Source organism: Amaranthus tricolor, chromosome 10 (assembly GCF_026212465.1).
Source record: "Amaranthus tricolor cultivar Red isolate AtriRed21 chromosome 10, ASM2621246v1, whole genome shotgun sequence".
Lineage (NCBI taxonomy): Eukaryota > Viridiplantae > Streptophyta > Magnoliopsida > Caryophyllales > Amaranthaceae > Amaranthus > Amaranthus tricolor.
In genome coordinates, this window is record NC_080056.1 from 8,628,463 (window position 1) to 8,649,287 (window position 20,825).

Consider the following 20,825-nt stretch of genomic DNA (forward strand, 5'->3'; position numbering starts at 1 on the left):
GGCCTATGAGTATTTTAGGGCCTTTTTCACTAACAAAACAACTTCATTTAATTTATTATAGTAAATTCTAGATTTAAATAATTAACATAACCACTAAAAAAAATAAAAACTTAACGCAATAACTTAGAAATTTACTATAATTTTAAGGATAAACTTAAATCTCAGAATAAAGTATAATAACAATATTCTTAATATAATCATAGTTAGTAAAATACGTTCATAAAATAACTTACAACCTTATAAACTAGTTTGAAGGCTAACATAAACATATTAATAAAAAATTCTAACATAAAACAAATTCTTAAATATAATAACATTTCTAATGTAACACATAACTCATAAACATATACTAACATTAGTTTATAACATAAATCATACTTACTATCACTAGAATATAATTTTGCACCCAACTTCCTAAACTTGTTAAAACATTATTAAATTAACATACTAAAAATACTTTTAGCATACACATACTTAATATAATTTTGATCATAATTTCATTAAACTAACTTCCACTAAAATATATCAACATATTTCATATTTTGCATATTATAAAGTAAATATAATGTAAAATTCCACAAAAAGAGTAGGGTAAGAAGTTATACCATACTAACACCAAGGATTAGTACTAAGTACTAATTAAAAAAATAATAAGAAATAAGACCCTCCAAGATAGATAATAATGCTCCAAAGATAATTAATCCAAACTCCCAAAATAATGATGATGATTTAAACTAAATGAAGAGTGTTCTAAGCTCCATGTTCTTGAATTTCTTCAATTAATAAAGGTAGTAATGTAGTAGGATTTTAATGAAGTGAAAATATAAGAAAGAACGTTAGAAAGATTTGATGACAGTGGTGTAAGTGATCTCATGGCTAAGGGGGTATTTGTAATGGGTTTGGACAACTTTTTAGTTCATTAGATTGTATGAAAAAGAGTGTTAGGAGTATAGAAGAAGGTTAACTTGTGTAAGTGATTTAGAGTGTGTAAGTGAATGTGTAAGAGTTTGGAATGTAGAAGAAGGTTAGCTTGTGTAAGGAAATGGTGATAGCTTGTGTAAGTGATGAACATCATGGGTTACCATAGAAAGGATTTTGGTTCATCAAATTTTTGTTCTAGTTTGTACAAATGAATATACTTTAAAATAATGGGTAAATTTGATCATGAAAATATGTAGTTTATTTATAATTTTGCTTAAACTATACTTAATGTTAATAATAAAAATACGACTCATTTTTATGTATGAAATAATTAAATCAAAATTATAAGGTTAAAATATAAGTAGCAATGTTAGTTTAAGGACGAAATAATAAAATAATAAAATAATATTTAGTGCTTATAAAAAGATTTTAAACAAAATACTATTTTAAAGTTTAATATTTGAAAGAAATTACAAAATCGGAAAAGATGTAGGAATTAAAGATGGTTTGAAATGGATAATCAAATGATTAGAGATTTGAATTGAAAATTCGGAATAATTAATCAAAAGATTAAAATTAAGAATTTTGAGTTACAAGCTGAGTTTTCTGTTTTAGATCTAGGGTTAGCATTCAAAGATTCTTTAAAACCCCTATCTGTGACTGGTGTTCCCTTTTCCCCAACATTAACATCTACATTTGCTCTTTCCAACTCATCCACAACCTTGTCTGCCACATCAGATCTTTCAATTTCCACCTCATCTATCCTAATAGTCCCTATATTACCCACCTTAGTAACCAACTCAGACCCCTTCTTTTTCAATTTAATAGCCTTTGTTCTGATTTTTAATTTCTTCATCTTATTGATCTAGCTAATTTTATGAACCTTAACAAATTATTCAGACACAACAACAATCAATTCACAAAGTGCAAGATAAAAACAACAAATTCAAAAAAAAACGCAGCAATTGGATTGAAATTGCTAAAACGAAAAAAATATGCAGATTAACACTAAAATATAAGAATGAACTAGACCATAATTGAGAAGTAGTACACACCAGCATAGGTTAGATCTTTCAATGAGAGGAAGTAAAGAGGAGGATGGGAGAGAAAGTAGAGATGAAATTGTTGTCTTTGATTTCGCCCGTGTGAAAATTTCTGAAAATTGAAGGTTATTCAAGAAGAAGGAGTGTTTTAATTAGTCACGTAACACTCACGTGATGGTCAAAGGATTCAGGTAACAGTCAACGAACGAGAATCGTTAATAGGTAGTCATTTGCAAACATTTGTATTATATTAAGTAGTTTTTTACAAAAAAAATTTAGATAAAGTAGTTTTTTAAAAAAAGACATATAAATTAGATAATTTCTTATAATTTTCTTTGAATTTAATAAAATGAATTAGAGAAAGGACTTAATGTATAATAGAAATACCAACGGTCTAGATACGTAAAAACTTTACGTCATAATGACGAACTAATCATCAATGTCAAGTTAATGAACTTGATAATCATAATTATTCCCTTAAACAAAAGTCCAATCTAACAAATTTTAAATCTACTCTTTCTCGCTCCACTCAATTTATAACATTTGTTATTTTAAATTGTTCTATTCATTTTACATCAGACACACTATTTTCTTATATTATAACCCTGTTTTTTAATTTATTATCAAACATCTATCTTTTTCTTTAAAATTTTCTATCTACTAATTCAAGGAGGCGAAATAGTAGAACCTACTCCCTCCGCTTCTTAAAAAAGTTGGTATTTGTCATTTTGTAGTATTCTATTTGTTGTTCCAAAAAAAAATTACTTATATTAGACAAAAATAATATTATTCATCTTCATTTTAATATTTAATAATGCTTATGGTCCCACATATCTTCCACTAACTTTATATAAATATTTACTTATTAGTTGTCGTTTCTATATTTTTTTCACAAACTTTCTTTTAATATTTATGCTCCGCACTTTTTTTTATTAAATTTATTATTTAATAAAATATATTATTCACTATTCAAAATATCTATTTTTTAATTAATAATGTAAATATTTTTTTTGAGAACTTTATTAAGAAAGAAAGTGAATATATTATAGTGATATCAAAAATGACCCAACAAATAATGAAGACATTAGGTATCCTACCCCCAAAAAAAGTGTGACCCCATTTGTCTTATAGTCCCACAACCCATGTTCCCACATAACATGCAGCAAATTATGGCTGATTTCCTCCTCCACTATAAATACTCTCTCTCACTTCCCCTTTTTCAACTCCTCCCTCTCCTTTCTCCTTTCTCCTACTCCACACAATCCAATCAAATCCAATCAAATTCAATCGAGTCTTATCTCAGTCAGATTCCTCCCCTCAGCCAACCCCATAATAAAATAAAATGGAAGTCGAACTAGTAAAATGTGATTGTTGTGGGTTAAAAGAAGAGTGCACAATAGAATACATAGAAGCAATAAAAGCAAAGTTCAATGGAAAATGGCTATGTGGGTTATGTTCAGAAGCAGTAAGAGATGAAGTAAATAGCACGGGTGTTGAAGATGCTGTGCGCGCACATATGTCATTTTGTAGCACTTATAAGTCTAGTCCTGCTTCTATAGTTGCCGATGGTATGCGCCAAATGTTGAGGAAAAGATCGGGAGATTATTCGGGTTCTTCTCGTAGGAGTTTTTCTTCTGCTTCTAGTAGTAGTCGTGTTACTAAAAATTATGGAAGATCAACCAGTGCTTCTCAAGTTCTTTGAGTTTATTTTTATGAATTTTAATGGATGTAATAAGGTGTAAAAGTAAAACAGATGTTTTCTGTTTCTTGAGATTGGATAATGTAATGGGTAATTGAGTATAGCTTCAGATTATTTTGGGCCTTCGCTTCAGTTTTGTACAGTGTTTTATTTTAATAAAAAAAAAAAAAACAAAGGATATATGCCATTTCTTTGAGTTCACCTGTTTTTACTCTTTTCTGTTTGATGTTTATTTTACACAATAATCAACAATTACTTTTGAAGAATATATTAAAAAAAATAGAACATTAAGGGTCCGTTTGATATAGTTTATTTGGACTTGGATGAATGAAATGAGTTAAAGCATTTTAGTAGTTACAACTTATTTTGTATGATACAGTTCTATATAGTTAGCTTATTTTTTAATTGATTTTACACATGGGTCATTCAATAGAAATGGGGGATTATTTACACACTTAATATACTAATTAAATAGGAAAAATTATTATAAAAAATTTAACTTTTTATCCATCAATTTTTTTTTTATAAAAAAATAACAGTTTTTTACCCAAAAATAACACATTTTCTGTAAAAAAAAATAACAGTTTTTTATCATGTAGATTGGTTCTCACGATAATCGAATTAATAATCCCTCTTATTTACTAACATTATCCTATTTGGTTTTTGTACATTTGCCAATGTACATATATTCAATCATAAATATCTCAAAATGTGTTTACTTAAAAGTTATAAAATGTTGATGTTAATAAAATTTATATCGAGACAAATTAAACATGATCAAATTTAACTATGTTTAACTTATGGAATAAGAATAATATACAAATTAAGAGAGACCAATAAATAATAATAATAAAACTAAATATGAACATTTTGTTGGAATCTAAAATTGTAATAAAACTTTAAATTGCATCGACAAAATTCACTCTTCAAATTAAAAATAAGAAGATGAAGTACACGAGCTAAGATGGTGAGGATCAAGAGGAGTTGTGGAACAAACTACATAAATTTCCGTGTAAAGCATGAATGTTATAAATATTTTCTAATATGTTTATATTAATATTAATTAATGTATAATATAAACTTAATCATTAAATCTTTGTATTTGTTATAAGAATATAATTACCAAAGCGAAGAATTAATTTGTTATACAATTATATTTAAACATATATGTGGAAAAAACAAAAACTACCATCAATCAAAAAAATTTACAAATTATTATTGTTTAGCTATATTGATGAAATCATAAAACCCATATAAGTCAAGAAATGTCCGTCAATAGCTTTTTATTAAATTTTAATTAGTGCAATTTTAAAATGCAATAGAATACTCTATTTATTATTAACAAAATATTTTTTTATGATTCCATCATTGAAACATTATGGATTTTTTATTAATATATTATATTTTAATGTGATTTGTAGATTTTTATCATGTATGAACAATTACAAAAAAACATTTATATTATATTTTTTGTCTTTTTTTGGTTGGATCATTTCAGTTTTGATAACGGTTTAAGGAATCAAGTTTTTTAATTTCCCTGTTTGGGATTAAAAAAATTATAGGATTATAGAAGGAAATACAGCATATCAATAGATTACATATATTATAGCCGATCAAAAAATATTACATTTTTTAATGAGTTAATTGCTTCCTTAATTATGAAGTCCACTATCAACGCTAGAGAATAGATGAAATAATTTTAATGAGAGTGTGACACGTGCCTCCAGTCATTTTTTTAATATATTTTATTGAATAAATTGATGATTGCAAAATTCCAAACCAAACAAATTGTAACAAATTGGGTTAATTGATTTTGTCATTTAGACAACAAATTTACATACCAAACACCCTTAAGACAATAAAAAATATTATTAAAATTATAGATGATCACTTTAAAATCACATGTAATCATTTGAAGACAATAAGTGTACATTAAATTAGTTTCGTAAAACTAATCTCACCATAAAAACGTCTCATTCAAATGGGTCCATACTCCAAACAGGCAAAGAAAGTTTGAATAAAATAAGATTATTTTACAACTTAATTCCAAAATAAGCGTCCGTACATCCAAGCCTAGCCTCGGGTAAAGTCGCTATTATTAACAGCGAAAGAGAAAAAAAAAATAATAACAGGCTAAAGTCGCTGTTAGTAACAGCGACTTATGGAGTTGACCAGTCAACTCCTTAAGTCACTGTTACTAACAGCGACTTTAGCTCTTTTAATTTTTTTTTAATGAACTAAAGTAGCCGTTGTTAATTAGAAAAGTAGCCGTTAGGAACTTGAAAATAGCCGTTGTAATGATGCTCTATAAATAGCTCCATCATTTCCCATACTTCATTATATCCATTCTACATCATTCTTCTTCTTTTCAATCAATTTTTAAAGGTAACATAAGGTATTATGTTAGTTTTACTCTCAATTTATAAATGTTAATATTATTTTTGAAAGTTCACTAACGTTACTATATTATATGTATTATGTAGATGTCAAAGGAGCATTGTATTGAAGAGCTTTGTGATTGTGGTTATGAAGTTGAGATTAATACAGATTGGAGCGACTTCGATCCAGGGCGTGAATTTGTTGCTTGCCCTTTCTACTTGGTTGATAGATTAGGATGCACATACTTTAGATGGATTGCTCCGGAGGGTACAAAATGGCAGAGAGACTTAATAATACGGCTTGAAAAGGAAAAAAAAAGAGCTTAAAGATGAGGTATTTAATCTAAAAAGACAAATGAATGATATGGCAAATAGGAAAGAAGAGACTGAAAGGATTATGAGAAAGTTTAAGAAGCCTTCTTAGTTAGCGACGGTAGTTTAACTTAACGAATGAAGTATGTAATTTGATATGGATTTGTTGAACATGATTGAAATTGTGTTGAATGTTCGATAGCAACATCCTTATTTGAATATGAATGTCTGTTTGTTTTTGATTAAATTCATACTGCATTCTTGGCGGAATGATTCATCGCCGAAAAGTCTGAGTACTTAACATCATTTCATTCATAATAAACATGTGATAATACGATAAAAACATATACATCAACATATATGTTACAATTTACACACAAAAGACCAAATGTTACAAATATTGAGTTTGTACAAATGTTCAATATATACAAACATTATTCTAATGCTAATCCTTCTCCTGTACCCTGTCTAACTGTGACGGTTTACGATGCCTCCTACGATAGTAAGAGGCCATTGCATGACGCTCGGGTAGGGGAGGTGATTGATAATGTGATGATGTGACACCTTGTGAGGACCCGGCACCGTAGTCCGGGCACGTTAAGTTAACCTCCTCAAGATGAACGTCGGGGTGATGAGGAGATGACTCGTACTCGTACGCAGTGGTATGGGGCGCAGTCACTTCCAGAATGAAGTGTTAAAACTGCGTGCCTAGGAGTATGCCTTGGGCAATCTCCCGTACGGGCTCCTCTTGGGAGGAGCTGATGACTGATGCAATGCCTTGTACCTGCAGTAAGACTTAAGTATTAATGAAATGTATAAGGTATAAGTTCTATGCATAATAATCAATGTTGAAGAATACTTACAAAGTGTGTCATCGTTGGTGCTGCGAGAGCGTACTGGGCTGTCGCTATGATACCTCGTGGTGTCATCCATCGACGAGTGATGGAGAGGAACCACGGCATGTAATCCGCCGTAGTAGGTTCGCATGCAGCGTTGATAGGCGCACCTTGGGCTAGCAGCTCTAGCCTGTGCTCCCAAGACCTCCAAGAGTTGTCCTCAATGTGTTCATCTAGAGGGGGAACCAGTGCATAGGGTGTAGGGGCAACGATTGTTGGAATGTTTCCTAAGGTCATGTCATTAGCTAGAGCCTCCTCGTCAACACCCATATCGTCCTCAGAAGGAGCTTCAACAAATTCATTACTCTCACAATTAACATTATCCCAAGCCTCATTTGTATCTTCTAAGTTAAAAGTATCATCATTTGAGACTTGAAATTGAAGTTGATTGGGTACATTACAAGGATAAGAAGAAGATGGCATAAAGGGATTTTGGGTTTCTTGGGTAGGGAAGGGCTTATGAGAAGGAGCAGAAGAAGTTATATTCATGAATGCATTTGTTTCCACAACATTGATATCTTCATTCCCTAAGGGTACCTCTTCTACATATAACTCTAAAGAAGGACTAGGGGTAGACCTTGGATACTCCCACATTGCATCTATAGCCTCCTCATCCTCAACCGGAAAAGCTAACAAATCTCCACTCAGATTATACTTAAAACTTAAATAAACAGTACTTCTTGTAGTGTCAATGCCAATCTTAGAGCATATAAAATGTTTAAATTCATTCAAATCCATGTATGAGTTGCATGCAAAAAGTTTACGTCTTCCCCCAACGTACTTAACATTGTTACTAGTTGATCGAATTGAACCATTCCAAAAGCATACAACAGTCACACGAAATAAATCCATTTCTACAACAATACATACAAAATCAACATCACCATCAGGTTCATAAATATATGACCACTATACATTTTAAATTCAACAACAAATTTACGAACAAACAACCTCATTATGAAGATCAAGGTAAATAACAACTACAATCAACATATTTATAGAGTTTAAGTGTAAATGACCACCATACATGACATACATTTTAAAATCAAGACAAATAAAAAAAATTAAATTAAAAACGTACCTCAATAAGCTGTAGATGAACAAGAATTAGTAAATTGGAAGTTTAAAAACCTACATTCATGTGAAAGTTCATTAAAATCAAGTAAACCCTAATTTTTCGAATATGGAAAAAAAACACAAAAAATTAGTACCTTACGTCAATGTAGGAAGATGAAATAACTAATTAGTGGTACAAACTTGAAATTTGATGAGTTTAGTTGAAGGATTGAAGTTGATTTTAATGGTGCAAGGAGAAAGAGAGCTCGTAAGTGTCGAAATGGCAAAGAGAAGGCGTGAACTGAAATGAGGAAAAAGGAATCTGGAAAAAATAAAAAGGGCAAAGTCGCTGTTACTAATAGCGACTTAAGGAGTTGACTGGTCAACTCCTTAAGTCGCTGTTAGTAACAGCGACTTTGCCCTTTTAATTTTGTTTTTTCCTCTTTCGCTGTTAGTAACAGCGATTTTACCCGAGGCTAGGCTTGGATGTACAGAAGCTTATTTTGGGAAATAAGTTTTCCCAAAGCTTATTTTGGGACTTAAGTTGTTAAATAACCTTATTTTTTTCAAATTTTCTAATATGTGTAGGCTAAGTTAATTTGGGTCATGAAAGTAAAAATACTCAAATTGGGTAAGAGTTTGATAGAGATGAAATGTGTATATATTACATTATTACCACCCCATTTATTTCTTCAATCTTCCTACTCCTTAATCTTCCTCATCTCCCTCCCTTACTAAGAACCCAACCACCACAGTAGCTGCGCCGCCACCTATAGCCGCTACCACCAGCTGCCGCCAGGCAGCCGCCACCTGCTGCGCCCACCGCTAGTAGTGGTTTTAGAGGGTGCTCACTTCATAAGAGATTATAAAATCCTGTATTGGTGATTGTTTTGACTTTTGCAGAGTGCCAACAACTTCAGGTACGTACACGCAGAAACTAACCCTTATATGCAATTTGCTTTAAGACATTATTATTTATTGTGATAATATGCATTGTATCGAAACTATGAGGTACTAGTGAGTACACTTTATATTAAGAGCTATCGATTATCAAATCCTTGCGCTTAGAATAGTTTGTAGAATGAGAGTGTTAGTAGAAGGCGGGGACCATCGCTTTATTATTTAAGAATTGGATATGTCTTAGAGTTAGAAGGATTCCTTTATAGGTGAATTTCATAATTTGTTTGAGTTGCTCAGTGGGTTTTGCTATCCCAGAACACTTATTAATAGTAGAAAGCAAGAATTATTCCCATTTGATAAAACATTATATCATGCTTAATTGACGTGACTCCACTGGATTAGTACCTCTAGTTGGTTTAGTTCTCGAGGTGAGATCTGAGAGGATCACTGTACAGGAGATGTCAGCATACTTGTGTCACTGGGCGTCGGATGACCGATACCAACCGTTGACCAAGGCGATGCCATGTGGGTCTTGCAAACCCTAATATGGTGGTCTCTCCTCTGGATTGGTCCCCAGTAGGTCTTTTTCCCGAAGGTAGGATCCGAGAGGATCAACTGGAGGGGGTATGAGCTCGTACATTGTCATTGAGCGCCGTATGGCCGATACTGCTCTTGGCCTAGTCACATAGAATTATATAATGGATAAATCCCATGAGATTATATTTTTGCTTTGAGGATTTCGCGAACCCCAAATACGAAGTAAAGTTGATAAAAGAGGAATTGAATAAGAGAATATGTCGTCTTTGGATATTCCATCTACAAGTGGTATCATGTGAGTGTTTAAGATAAGTTATAAAATAGAGAAAAAGGAGAAGAATATAGAAATTACATTGAGAAACAAAGAGCTACAATGAGTAGTTATGACTAGTACTTTGAGTTTTGTAAGATCTCCTTTATATTGTAGTATACATGTTAATATCTGGTTTATTAGCTTATTATAACATATTGTTGGTTACTGACATGTACATGTTTGTTTTCTTGACCAATGCCTTTTTTTATGATGGTCCTGCAACGATGCATTTGACATTCGTTCATATGTTGAGCACCAGGGAAATCATAGATGAGCCTAACAGGTATTGGAGTTCTTTTGCGTTGCATATTGGGGGTGTGAGCGCGTATTTCGTATCATTACAATGACTTAGGAAGATTTTACTTATGTACAACTTAACTTGTTGATTTTTTGATTTTTAAAAGCTTTTAAACCTTCGTATGTATATTTTATCTTCCACTCTGTTGTTTTAGTGGGTTGTATGTTTAAAGTTGTTTTGTTCCTTTTCGCACTAAAGAGTTTAATTTGGAACCACGATCCTTACTTAGCATGTTGATAGAGAATCCGGCGAGGATCATTTCGTCGTAATAGATTATTTAAGATCAATGTGTCTTTTTCTTATGAATGTCTCTATATTTCTAAGCAAGTTTATCTTTTATCTTTTCAATATACAAAGGAGATGCTGTTGTATTTCCAGCTCATTTTAAAAGATTAGTTCCAATTGCTTTATTCTTTTTTTTTTTGTAACACTCGAATTTCCTCCCATCCTTTTCGATGTTATTTGGTTTCGTTTAAGTGGTCGAATTTAGGCGTGTTACAGGTGGTTACCAGAGCCAATGGTTCCTATTTTAAATGTTTTGTGTTTGAAATGGTTCTCGAAATGGTTTTTGAAAATTTATAACTTTCGATGAGAGTATGGGTAGAATGGGTTAAGTGCATATCATGAGTAATTGTGTGTTTGTTGCTTATTATTGCACTTGCGAAGTAAAACATGTTGGTTGATGAGGTGTAAGATACATGTTCATGAACCTATTTTGGCAAGAACTTTTATGTATAAATTTCTAGGAAAAAAATAAGAAAAAAAAAAGAAATTAGTTGCATGTTATGCGACTTTAGAGACTCCTTTAATCTATATATGATGTAGGGTTACTCAAGTGATAATAAAATATTTATTTTACTTTTATTTTTGGTGATGACACCAATTGGTTATTTGTGATTGTTGGAATATGAAGAGATGATCAAATGCAACAAGAGGGGGGGTGAATTGTTGTGTATTGATTTTCACTACGTTTTTGCTTGAACTTGCGGAATTTTAACAAACAAAATAAAACTTAAACTTAAGAAGCAAGAAATAAAAAGAGACAAAGATTTTACGTGGAAACCTTCTTGGCCTAATAAGAAGGAAAAACCACGACCCCTCGGGATTTCAAAATTCTCACTATGTTAAGGCAATCAATTACAATTACACAAAACAATGTTTGCTTCACTTGAAGCTTCTCTACTCTAGGCCTAATTCTCTTTCTCTATTCTCTCTTTCTCTTTCTCTTCTCACGTTTCTTTTCTCTAATTCCCTTAGACTTCCCACAAGTCTAATTACAACAAATCACTCATTAACCCTTACAAGGCCAATTCTCAAGAGGATTACAATTAAAATAATTACTTAAGAAAAATATAATAAGTTAATTGGCATGTGTAAACTGAAAATATTTTTCTTAATTTGATCTCCCTTTAATGGACACTCTTGGATTCTCTTGGATGGATTTTTGGTTCGAGCAAAGTCCCTTCTATTTATAGTGGGAACAGCCAGCAGTTTCCTCAGACATACCTCCCACTACCCCCACGTTCTCAAAACAAAAGGTGGTGGAATTATGAAAGTGTCCGGCTGTTATTTGCTCAAAGAAAAATCAGTTTCCTTAATGCTAAAAATAGAATAGCAGTTAAAAACATAAGATCCTAAATAATAGGAGATCTAAATCTAATTAAGAAAAAGTCTTGGGCTATTTTTAGAAAACCTAAAAATAGATTTGCCAATTAACTTACTAATTAATTTGAGCAATTAAATTAATTCTAAACCATTACATCAACTTAAAAACAGAAAATAATTAATTCGCAATTTTCCAGTCGATGTTATTCTCCAGACCTGCTACGTAGGAACAGCGTACTGTCTCCAGCTTCAACTTCAGTCAGAATGTCCATTTTAGGAACAGTAGACTGTACATCTACTTTGAACATTATAACACTTATCTAACATCTTGGACATATTAAGACATGTACATCTTCCACGAACCAAGTCATAGGCTTCATCAACGATTCAAACTAAATCGGATATATACCTACAAAACAATCTCTAAAAATATGTTTGTTTATTTAAAAGTGAAGTCATCATCAAAACCTTAAGAGGCTAATAGTGATTAAGCTGCATAATTTTTAAAGTCATTGCGAAAGTGTAAAGTGATACAATATTCAACTTCAATTTAAGTTGTGGACTTAATGAGATAAATATGAATTGTTATTGCAATATGTGTTTGATGACTCCATGAGTACTTTAAGATAAATTAATACATACGAATATACTATAACATGTTTAATTTGAGCAATTTTAAGATTATTGTTTGAAGCTTGTTAAATTAGTTGAGGTTATTATTATGAAACTGGGTACGCAACCAAATTGTCTAATATTAGGGCTAATAAATGTCCAAGTAAGTGTGGTAGTTTAAACAAGAATAAGGACAAGAAGATATAAAAAGATAAAAGTTAAATGCGAGTTTAATGAAACGTAAACATCAAGGAGAAGGTCAAGAAAATACAAAGAGTTTATGAATTACTAGTTGAATTGGGGTCTAAGGGCATGTTCTGAAGAATTTTGATTATTAAAATCATTAAGATATGATGAGCTGACGTTAAAGGAGAAATAATGTCTGCAAGAGTTGTAAGATGATGTTACTTCTTGCTAGGACCATATTAAAAAATCAGGTGGCCGTAGTTTTTTTTAAAATTTTATTGGGGTTGCAAAACAAAATATTATTGATCTTATTAATGGTATTGATAATACTTGAAAAAAAATTAAGTACTTTCTTTTAGAGTTATACTTCTTTCTATTTCAACTTTGAGATTTTATGTGCACATGGTTGGTTATAAGCGTGTCCCAAACTAGGTAGAATGATTTATTTTGGGATATAAAACGATGATGATAATATTGATATAATGAATTTTAGAGTGTTACTATTGTGTGTATCAATTAATGTTTTCAAAGTTAAACAATGATGGAGTTTAATATTTTAGTGATAACAGTTAAGTTTGTTGGTTTGATATATTATATTTGTTAGTCGTAAGTTTAGCATCTTATGCCGGTAGTGAGACTCTAAGAATAGGTCGAGGATGAAGATAATGGTTAATGATGATGTTGATGGTGTACCAACCCAAATAGACCAGGTTAGTTACTTCTATCTAGTATTTAATTCAAGTGTTAATGGTTTTGGAAAGAATAATTACCTCCAATGAAATAGCTGAGGTGACCCTTGAGTTATGTTATTTGAATCTTTAGCCTAAAAAGACTCAAATTTTTTTTTAGTAATCAATGAAGAAACTTATTAACAAATTCTCTTAGCTGTGACTTGGGAGAAGACATGAAAATAACTTTATGGTAAACTATATAAGTTTATTTCCAAGTAAATTACTACAAGTTACCACCTTAGTGTCAATTGCAAGCTAAAAGCTTAAGGATTGATCGTAAGGAAGGAATATTTGAGTTGTGTAATGAATTACGAAACGATAAAAGGGAGTTTAAGGAAGAAGTTTCTGAAATGGGTGCAGTGAAAACCTTTCGCTTTTGGGAACTAGAATTAATTAAAAGTAATCAATAAAAGAAATATCCAACAATATTACAATACCTATTTGATTTTTGGATGGAGTCGTCACTTACAGTTGAGTTAGGATTATAGAACTTCGAGTTCATGTCTCATATACCATAATCGTTGCATTAAGAGGTAGTATTACAGTATCATGATTCTTTGATTATGACTTAGAGCTTCATAACCTATATGTTTCTTGACTTATAGTTAGACCATTTTGAAGTAATAATTGAATGTATAATTAGAAACGAGACTCGAGAAACTCATAAACATTTATAGGTTACTTGGAAAGTTAGTATAAGGGTTCTATCGTTCTTAAGGATGAACAGATTGTTAAGATAGAGACGGTCACATTGATATGTCATATTTGAGATATAGAGTTTCGGGTAGTAAATTGCGAATTGTTATAATTCTATATGATTTTGTTTGATATTTTATCATTAAGTATTAGGAGTGTTGCCTTCTAAAGAATTTAAGTTCATGAGGGTCTTAGTTTGGAGGAAGAGCTTATATATAAAGCGCATAATAAATAAATAATATGTAGGATAAGGTGTATAGATTTATTAAGAGTTAATAGTGAAGAACAATACCCTTTACACATATCAAATTAAAAGAAGTTACTAGTAAGGGTTTCGGAGAGTATTCTAAGAATAAGAACAATCCAATGTATTAATATTAGACAATATAAAAACAATGAGCTTGATATCCTATCATTACGTATTAACAAGATATTTTATCTTATTTATAAAGTAATATTGAAGTATATATAACAATGTGGACGAGGTAATGATTAAGAGGTAAATAAAGAGATTATTGATGCAATCAAGGTAATTAAAGACAAAAAAAATCATTTTAATTAGTTGGTTTATAGATTATAAAATAATGGCATTTTAAAGCTTAAGGAAATCAAGGATAAATAGATGTTCGATGGAATTTAACCAGCTTCGACCAAAGCCTATCATTCTCCATCAAGACTTCAATCAGCTTAGCACCAGTATTTTTATACATAGCTTCGATCGACGCTATTACAATCTCACCGGAGACTATCCTCAAATTCATTCTAGAGCCTTTCTTAAATGCTAATTCAACCGAAGCTTAGCCAATCTCGGTCGACATTTTATCATATAACACCAATAGCTTAATAAACTCAACAAATGGCACTTGAACTTTTCTCGTTTACAATCAAAGCCTTCACGAGCTAGAAAATGGTGTCTAAACATGTGATAATGCATTAATGAACCTCGATAGACATGATTGGGGACTGAGATGGCTTGAAACTTGCTTGAATCAACTCGCATATCAATCATTAAAGCACAAAAAGGGATATAACGACAAATGAACTCACTTTAGCAAATCATGATCACGTTGAGCCTCAAAACGCTAACTAAAGTCCTCGATAAACCACAAAGAGGAAGCAATAAGTGTAAAATACAACACTTATCAGCCTGTTTCACTGGTGTCAATTTATATGGATTGTAGGATAACTTCTGTCAATTTTTCACTAGCTACACACCATGGGATAATACAAGATTTTAAAAGTCAGAGCCCCATCTTCACTAGCTCTTTTGAGACTATGTTAGAATCTGTCTTCAACCAGTCTTTCGCACATATGAGGGCCTCGAGAGTTTCAGGCCTCAAGGAGCAGCGATACGAATCCATCTCGTTCATTGGAATAGCGAACACTGCATCAGGAGAAACTGTTGACAGGGGCACAGACAATATATCTCGAGCCATCTTTGAAAGGGTCGGATATTTGAGTTTATTAAGCTTCCACCAACCTAGCACATCGAAATCCTGCACCCTAGGTAAGAGAGACTCCTCCAGATACTGGTCTAACTCTGACTTCATCTGCTGGCTTGTTTCCATGATATACATATCAAAGTCAAAAAGTACGTTGTTAAGGTGGTGGTCTTCTCCCCCAACATCGCCGACATTATTGTTCTCCAGAGGGGTCAATGGAAGAGGAACAGTTAGATACTCTTGAAAAAGTTCGTGGAGCCTTTCATCGACGACCCGGATGTAAACTGGAGCCTCGTTCATAAAGATTTTGGTATAGCTGAACTCCACGAGTTTCATCTTAAACCTGGGATCCATAGCCACAGCAACCGCTAAAACCAGGCAAGAATTCTTCCAGTACTTGTGAAACTTGTCTTGCAGAGACTTAGCAAGGCCAGCCACAAATAGATCGTCACTTGCAGTAGCACGTGCCAGCTCCAGTTGGATCTTCCACACCTCGTGGAAGAACACATTTGATGATGGAGTGGGTTCCGACATGAGCAAATTCGCAGTGTCGAACAGAAGTTTAAGATACATAAGAATGTTTTCAACTTCCCTCCAATCTTCCATGGAAGGGGCATCTTTGTAATCAAGGTCACATGTATCTAAACAAGAAAAGACTTGCTTTAACTCAGAAGCAGCAAGGAGCATTTCATAAGTTGTGTTCCATTTTGTGATGTTGTCAAGAGAAAGACTCTTTTCAGTTGGTACTTGAAACTGTTTCTTAAGCTCAGAGAATTTTTCCTCGTGTGATTCTGATGTCTTCACATACTTGACACTCGTCCTAACTTTCTTGATAGTTTTCTCGCTAGAAGCTATTACTTCCTGGGCCATGCTGCTCAAAGTACGAGCAATGCAACTCCGTATTAATAACTGGCCATTAAGAAGCATTGGGTTTTTTACTGCAAGCAAAGCCCTCAGCTGATCAAGTGCATTTTCACTTGGTGCCTGATTGAAAGTAATTGAGGCTAATTTGCGATCTAATCCCCAATCTGATAGACTAGTACCAATAGCATGGCTGAGAGCTCTATCTGATTCAGGAAATGGCTCCATTACAACATTAAGTAGTCTCCTGTGTAGCTTCCAGTCACTGTCGATGAATTGCCCAGTAACAAAAACATAAGCAGTTGATTGACTTGAAGTCCACAAATCCACTGTCAGACAAATTTTCCCTGGGATCCCTGCAATAAACCTTTGAAGATTTTGCTTTTCCCTCAAGAAAATGGCAACACAATCTCCTTGTACAATGTTAAAGCTGACCATATCAAAATGAGGCTGAAGATTCTGGACAAACGAAACAAATCCCGGATGTTCAACCATATAAAGTGGGTAATCATGCATGATGATCATTCTCGCAATCGCCTGCCGGCAACGATCCTGATCAAATATTAAATATGGTGAAGTAGAGCTGCGATAACGCCTTTTTGATTGATGTCCATTTCCCCCATCGGTTCCACCGCTCTTCGGCATATAGGGGGACGACTGATTCCTCTCCTGCTGACGGAAGACTACAGAGCAAGTCCCATTTGCGATATGGCGCTGCAGGTTGCTTGTACCAGAATACTTAGAACCATCACTGTATGCAAAAGACTGGTTGCACACCTTACAATACGCCCTTTGGCAGCCAGGACCAACAGATTCAATAGTAAAGTGCTCCCAGACTATAGACTTCTTCCGGCGCTTATTAGGCTGAGTCTCGGAAGTTTCTAGCTGTGTATTAGAAATTTCTGAGCTTAGAGGCTGTGTATCAACCAGTTCCATGCCAAAAGCACGCGAATAAGCAAGTCCAGCTCCGTGACTTTGAGAGCTAACACGTTTCATCCCGTCTGGTTGCGAATGAACTGGCTCTAGAACGGCTTGAGGCAAATGCACAAGCTCAAGGGTAACAGGTTGGGTGAGATCAGCATGTTCATCCATATTCTGCAAGTTGGCTTCCCCCAAATCCATGGGCTCTGGTTCAACTTGTTCGGATTTGACAATCAAAGAATGCTCTGTTTGAGAATTTGAATACTGTGACTCACTTGGCAACTTTTCAGCTGGTTTTGAATTGAACATTTCATTGCTAGCTTCAGTTGAATTAAGAGGCCCAGAACGCACTACATTTGCACTGTTGGGCTGAGTATGAACCTCCTCTTTAAAAGCAGTATCTAGCGGTGTTTGTATAGAATCAGAGCAGACAAGCTGTTTTTGCAATTGTTCCTTACTGACATGCTCCGGATTGAATGATTGGGGACGCACATCTTCAGAACTGTTTTGCACTGGATGAACAAGCTCAGAGCTTACATTTTCTAAATCAATCATTTCAATGTTTTCATCATTGGTCGCCATTCTGCAAAAGAATTCAGAGATTTATTCGTCAAGCATTGCAACTTCTTTTTAAGATGACAAACATGGCAACTTTAAAAAATAGAGAAAGTAGTATAAAACAAGTAACTTCCACAGTGATAACTCCATTAACAGCATAGTTATTCTCCAAACTTCAATGTAGCCCTAATAGAATTGCTCACATAACCTCTTACACATTCCAGTGCTAAAAAGGATAAAAAGAAAGTTCTTACTTAATAATCAATATATGAGTCTTAAAGAGTCCGAATATTCCTAAATTCAAAGCTCAATATCAAACTCCCATATCACATTTCCCCTAACTTTAATCTACTTCACAAGACTTTCTTTGATTTACACTTTAAATCCCTAAATTCACTTTAGATTCATCTATATTTTTAAAATTCATGTGAACAATTTAGAAATTTACCTCACTTCAAAAGTCTTGAAGAGGGTTTTAATTATCAAGATTGCATGCAAGATTTATATATTTTTTTTCGATTCACCAATACTGCAAGACTGCCATTGTTCAGACCCTTAATCAGCAATCAAAGAGGAAACAATGGGTTTTCCAAACCCCACAAACCAGAGGATGAAAATTCAAGGGCCAAAAATTTAAACTATTAATCTTTTTTTTATAAAATTACTAATTTTATCACTACGCCAACTATTATAATCTACTAAATCAGGAAAAGAAACGCTCAGCAAGAATTTTTGCCCTTACAATGTTTCGCAATTAGCAATCAAGACTTCAAGAGGAACAATGGAGTCTCCAAACCGTGCAAACCAGTGTAACAAGATGCACCGGTTAATATATTTTTTGAATTCGGGATTCGCTTAATATGAATCTAAAATAATTTAAAATTGACTATAATTTATTTTTTTATTTTTTTATTTGCATTCGTAAGAAAGATTAGTAAATTATTTGATAGTGAACCAAATGAAGAAACTTCTACGGGAAAAATGTAAATTCTTAATCTTTCTGTTATAAATTACTAATTTTATCACTAAGTCAACTTTTATTATATGAATTTTGAAGGAGTCAATTTCTTTATCTACATTTAAAAACAAAATAAATAAATAAAAATGGCGGGTTTTGCCTTTAAAAAAATTGGAGTAAAGATATAATTTCTAAACCCGAATTAGATGAAGAATGGAAGAAGAGTTTAAACTTTTGACTTATTTATAAAATTACTAGTTTATTTATATAAATTTTAAAGGTTGAATTTTACATATACTGCCCCCTTGGGTTTTGCCATCAATTCACACTTATTTTTACAAATAAGCTAATGCCTACCTAATTAAAAATTAGGAAAATTACACGTGATAATCTTGAGATATTGGGTTTTCTAAGTGGTAGGCAAAGTTTTTTTTAAAATCCACATGAGCTTTACTTAAATTAAACTCTGTGACCTTTCTTAATAAAAAAAAATTTGTAAAACGTTAATCATCTCCAATTGAGCAAAACACGTTAACCATGAGGTTTACTTAATTATTAAGATTGATTGCTAATAATTGTAAAAAAAATTGAAAAATGTTAGTAAAATGGGGTTAGTATATTATAAAAAATACTCCGTTCGGAAGGATGATCAAGACATTTTAAAGAAATATAGAAATTTATGAAAATGTGTTACTCAATGCAAATAAAAAATAAATTGCGTAAATGATATTAAAAATACCTTAAATGTGTGATCGAAATTAAACAAAGGTTATGGAGACCATATTTAAATAAGAAAATAATAAAAAAAAAATAAAACAATTCAAAATGAAAAGTAACGCAAATTAAATAAGACGTTATAATGTTTCTCTGGCCTCCCAATTCACATCATTTTTCATTATAATCTGTACTAATATATTTGCTTCATTTTTTGTTTTAGATATGAGTCAATTACTTTACTTGCAATATTCTCTTTTATTTATAAGTATTATGTTATTTTAATCCATTGTACCAAACCTCTTGTTTAACACACTAATATGAATTATTTAATAAAAATAATCTCACCATAAAATTGTCTCATTACAGAATTTGGGTATATCAAAGGTAAATGAATCTAAATGGGGCAATATGGATAAATGGAAGATAATACTAAACGACAAACAATACAAGACGAGCGCACACACCATTGAAGATTTTGAAGTAATATATACGAGCTACCCACTAAGGCACTAACCTAACACGTGATATACATATTATACTCAAAACTCTTTAAATTAAAGTAGGCCCAATAATGTGAGCCCATCAAAAGGAAACGAAAAAGAAGATGAAATGACATGGGCAAAACTGTCATATTCCTTTTAATGAGCTAGCCCTAAAACTCGTTGAGCTGTTAAACCATCATAAAATTAAGATCAAACTATCGTAAAATGTCATATTTTTTATAAGTAGTAGCATGTGTGCAAGAGACTAGGTGGAAGGGACAAAAAGCAAAAGTTATAAAGGGATATAAGTTGTGGTATGCAGGTTTGGACGACAGACGTAACGAGGTTGGCATCCTAATGTCTAATGATATCCTGAAGCAATTGGTTGAAGTAAGGAGGTGTAGTAACTGGATTATGTTAGTTAAGATAGTAGTGGGGGAAGAGATCATATCTATTGTCAGTGCATACGGGCCCCAAGTTGGGCTTGATAAGCAGGTGAAGGGCAAGTTCTGGGATAAACTAGGAGACCTCATGCTAACTATCCCGGAAGATGAGAAAGTTTTCTTAGGAGGATACTTTAACGGACATATAGGCAGAGATGCAGGCAACTTTAACTCGGTACATGAAGGGTTTAGTTTGGGGGCAAGGAATGAGAGTGGGGAGAATTTGCTGGAGTTAGCGATAGCAAAAGATTTGGTCATAG

At 32.6% G+C, this 20,825-nt stretch overlaps 2 protein-coding genes across 2 annotated transcripts; one reads left to right on the forward strand and one right to left on the reverse strand.

Annotated features, from left to right (window-relative positions):
* The first annotated feature begins 3,108 nt into the window (after window positions 1-3,108).
* On the forward strand, window positions 3,109-3,795 carry LOC130825260 (uncharacterized). Its single transcript, XM_057690395.1, has one exon. The coding sequence runs from the start codon at window positions 3,307-3,309 to the stop codon at window positions 3,664-3,666; it is 360 nt and encodes a 119-aa protein (XP_057546378.1). The 5' UTR covers window positions 3,109-3,306; the 3' UTR covers window positions 3,667-3,795.
* Window positions 3,796-15,407: 11,612 nt separating this feature from the next.
* LOC130824797 (zinc finger BED domain-containing protein DAYSLEEPER-like) lies at window positions 15,408-17,989 on the reverse strand. The gene has a single exon (XM_057689813.1). It carries the CDS (start codon window positions 17,987-17,989, stop codon window positions 15,425-15,427), a length of 2,565 nt encoding a protein of 854 aa, XP_057545796.1. The 3' UTR covers window positions 15,408-15,424.
* Window positions 17,990-20,825: the final 2,836 nt, after the last annotated feature.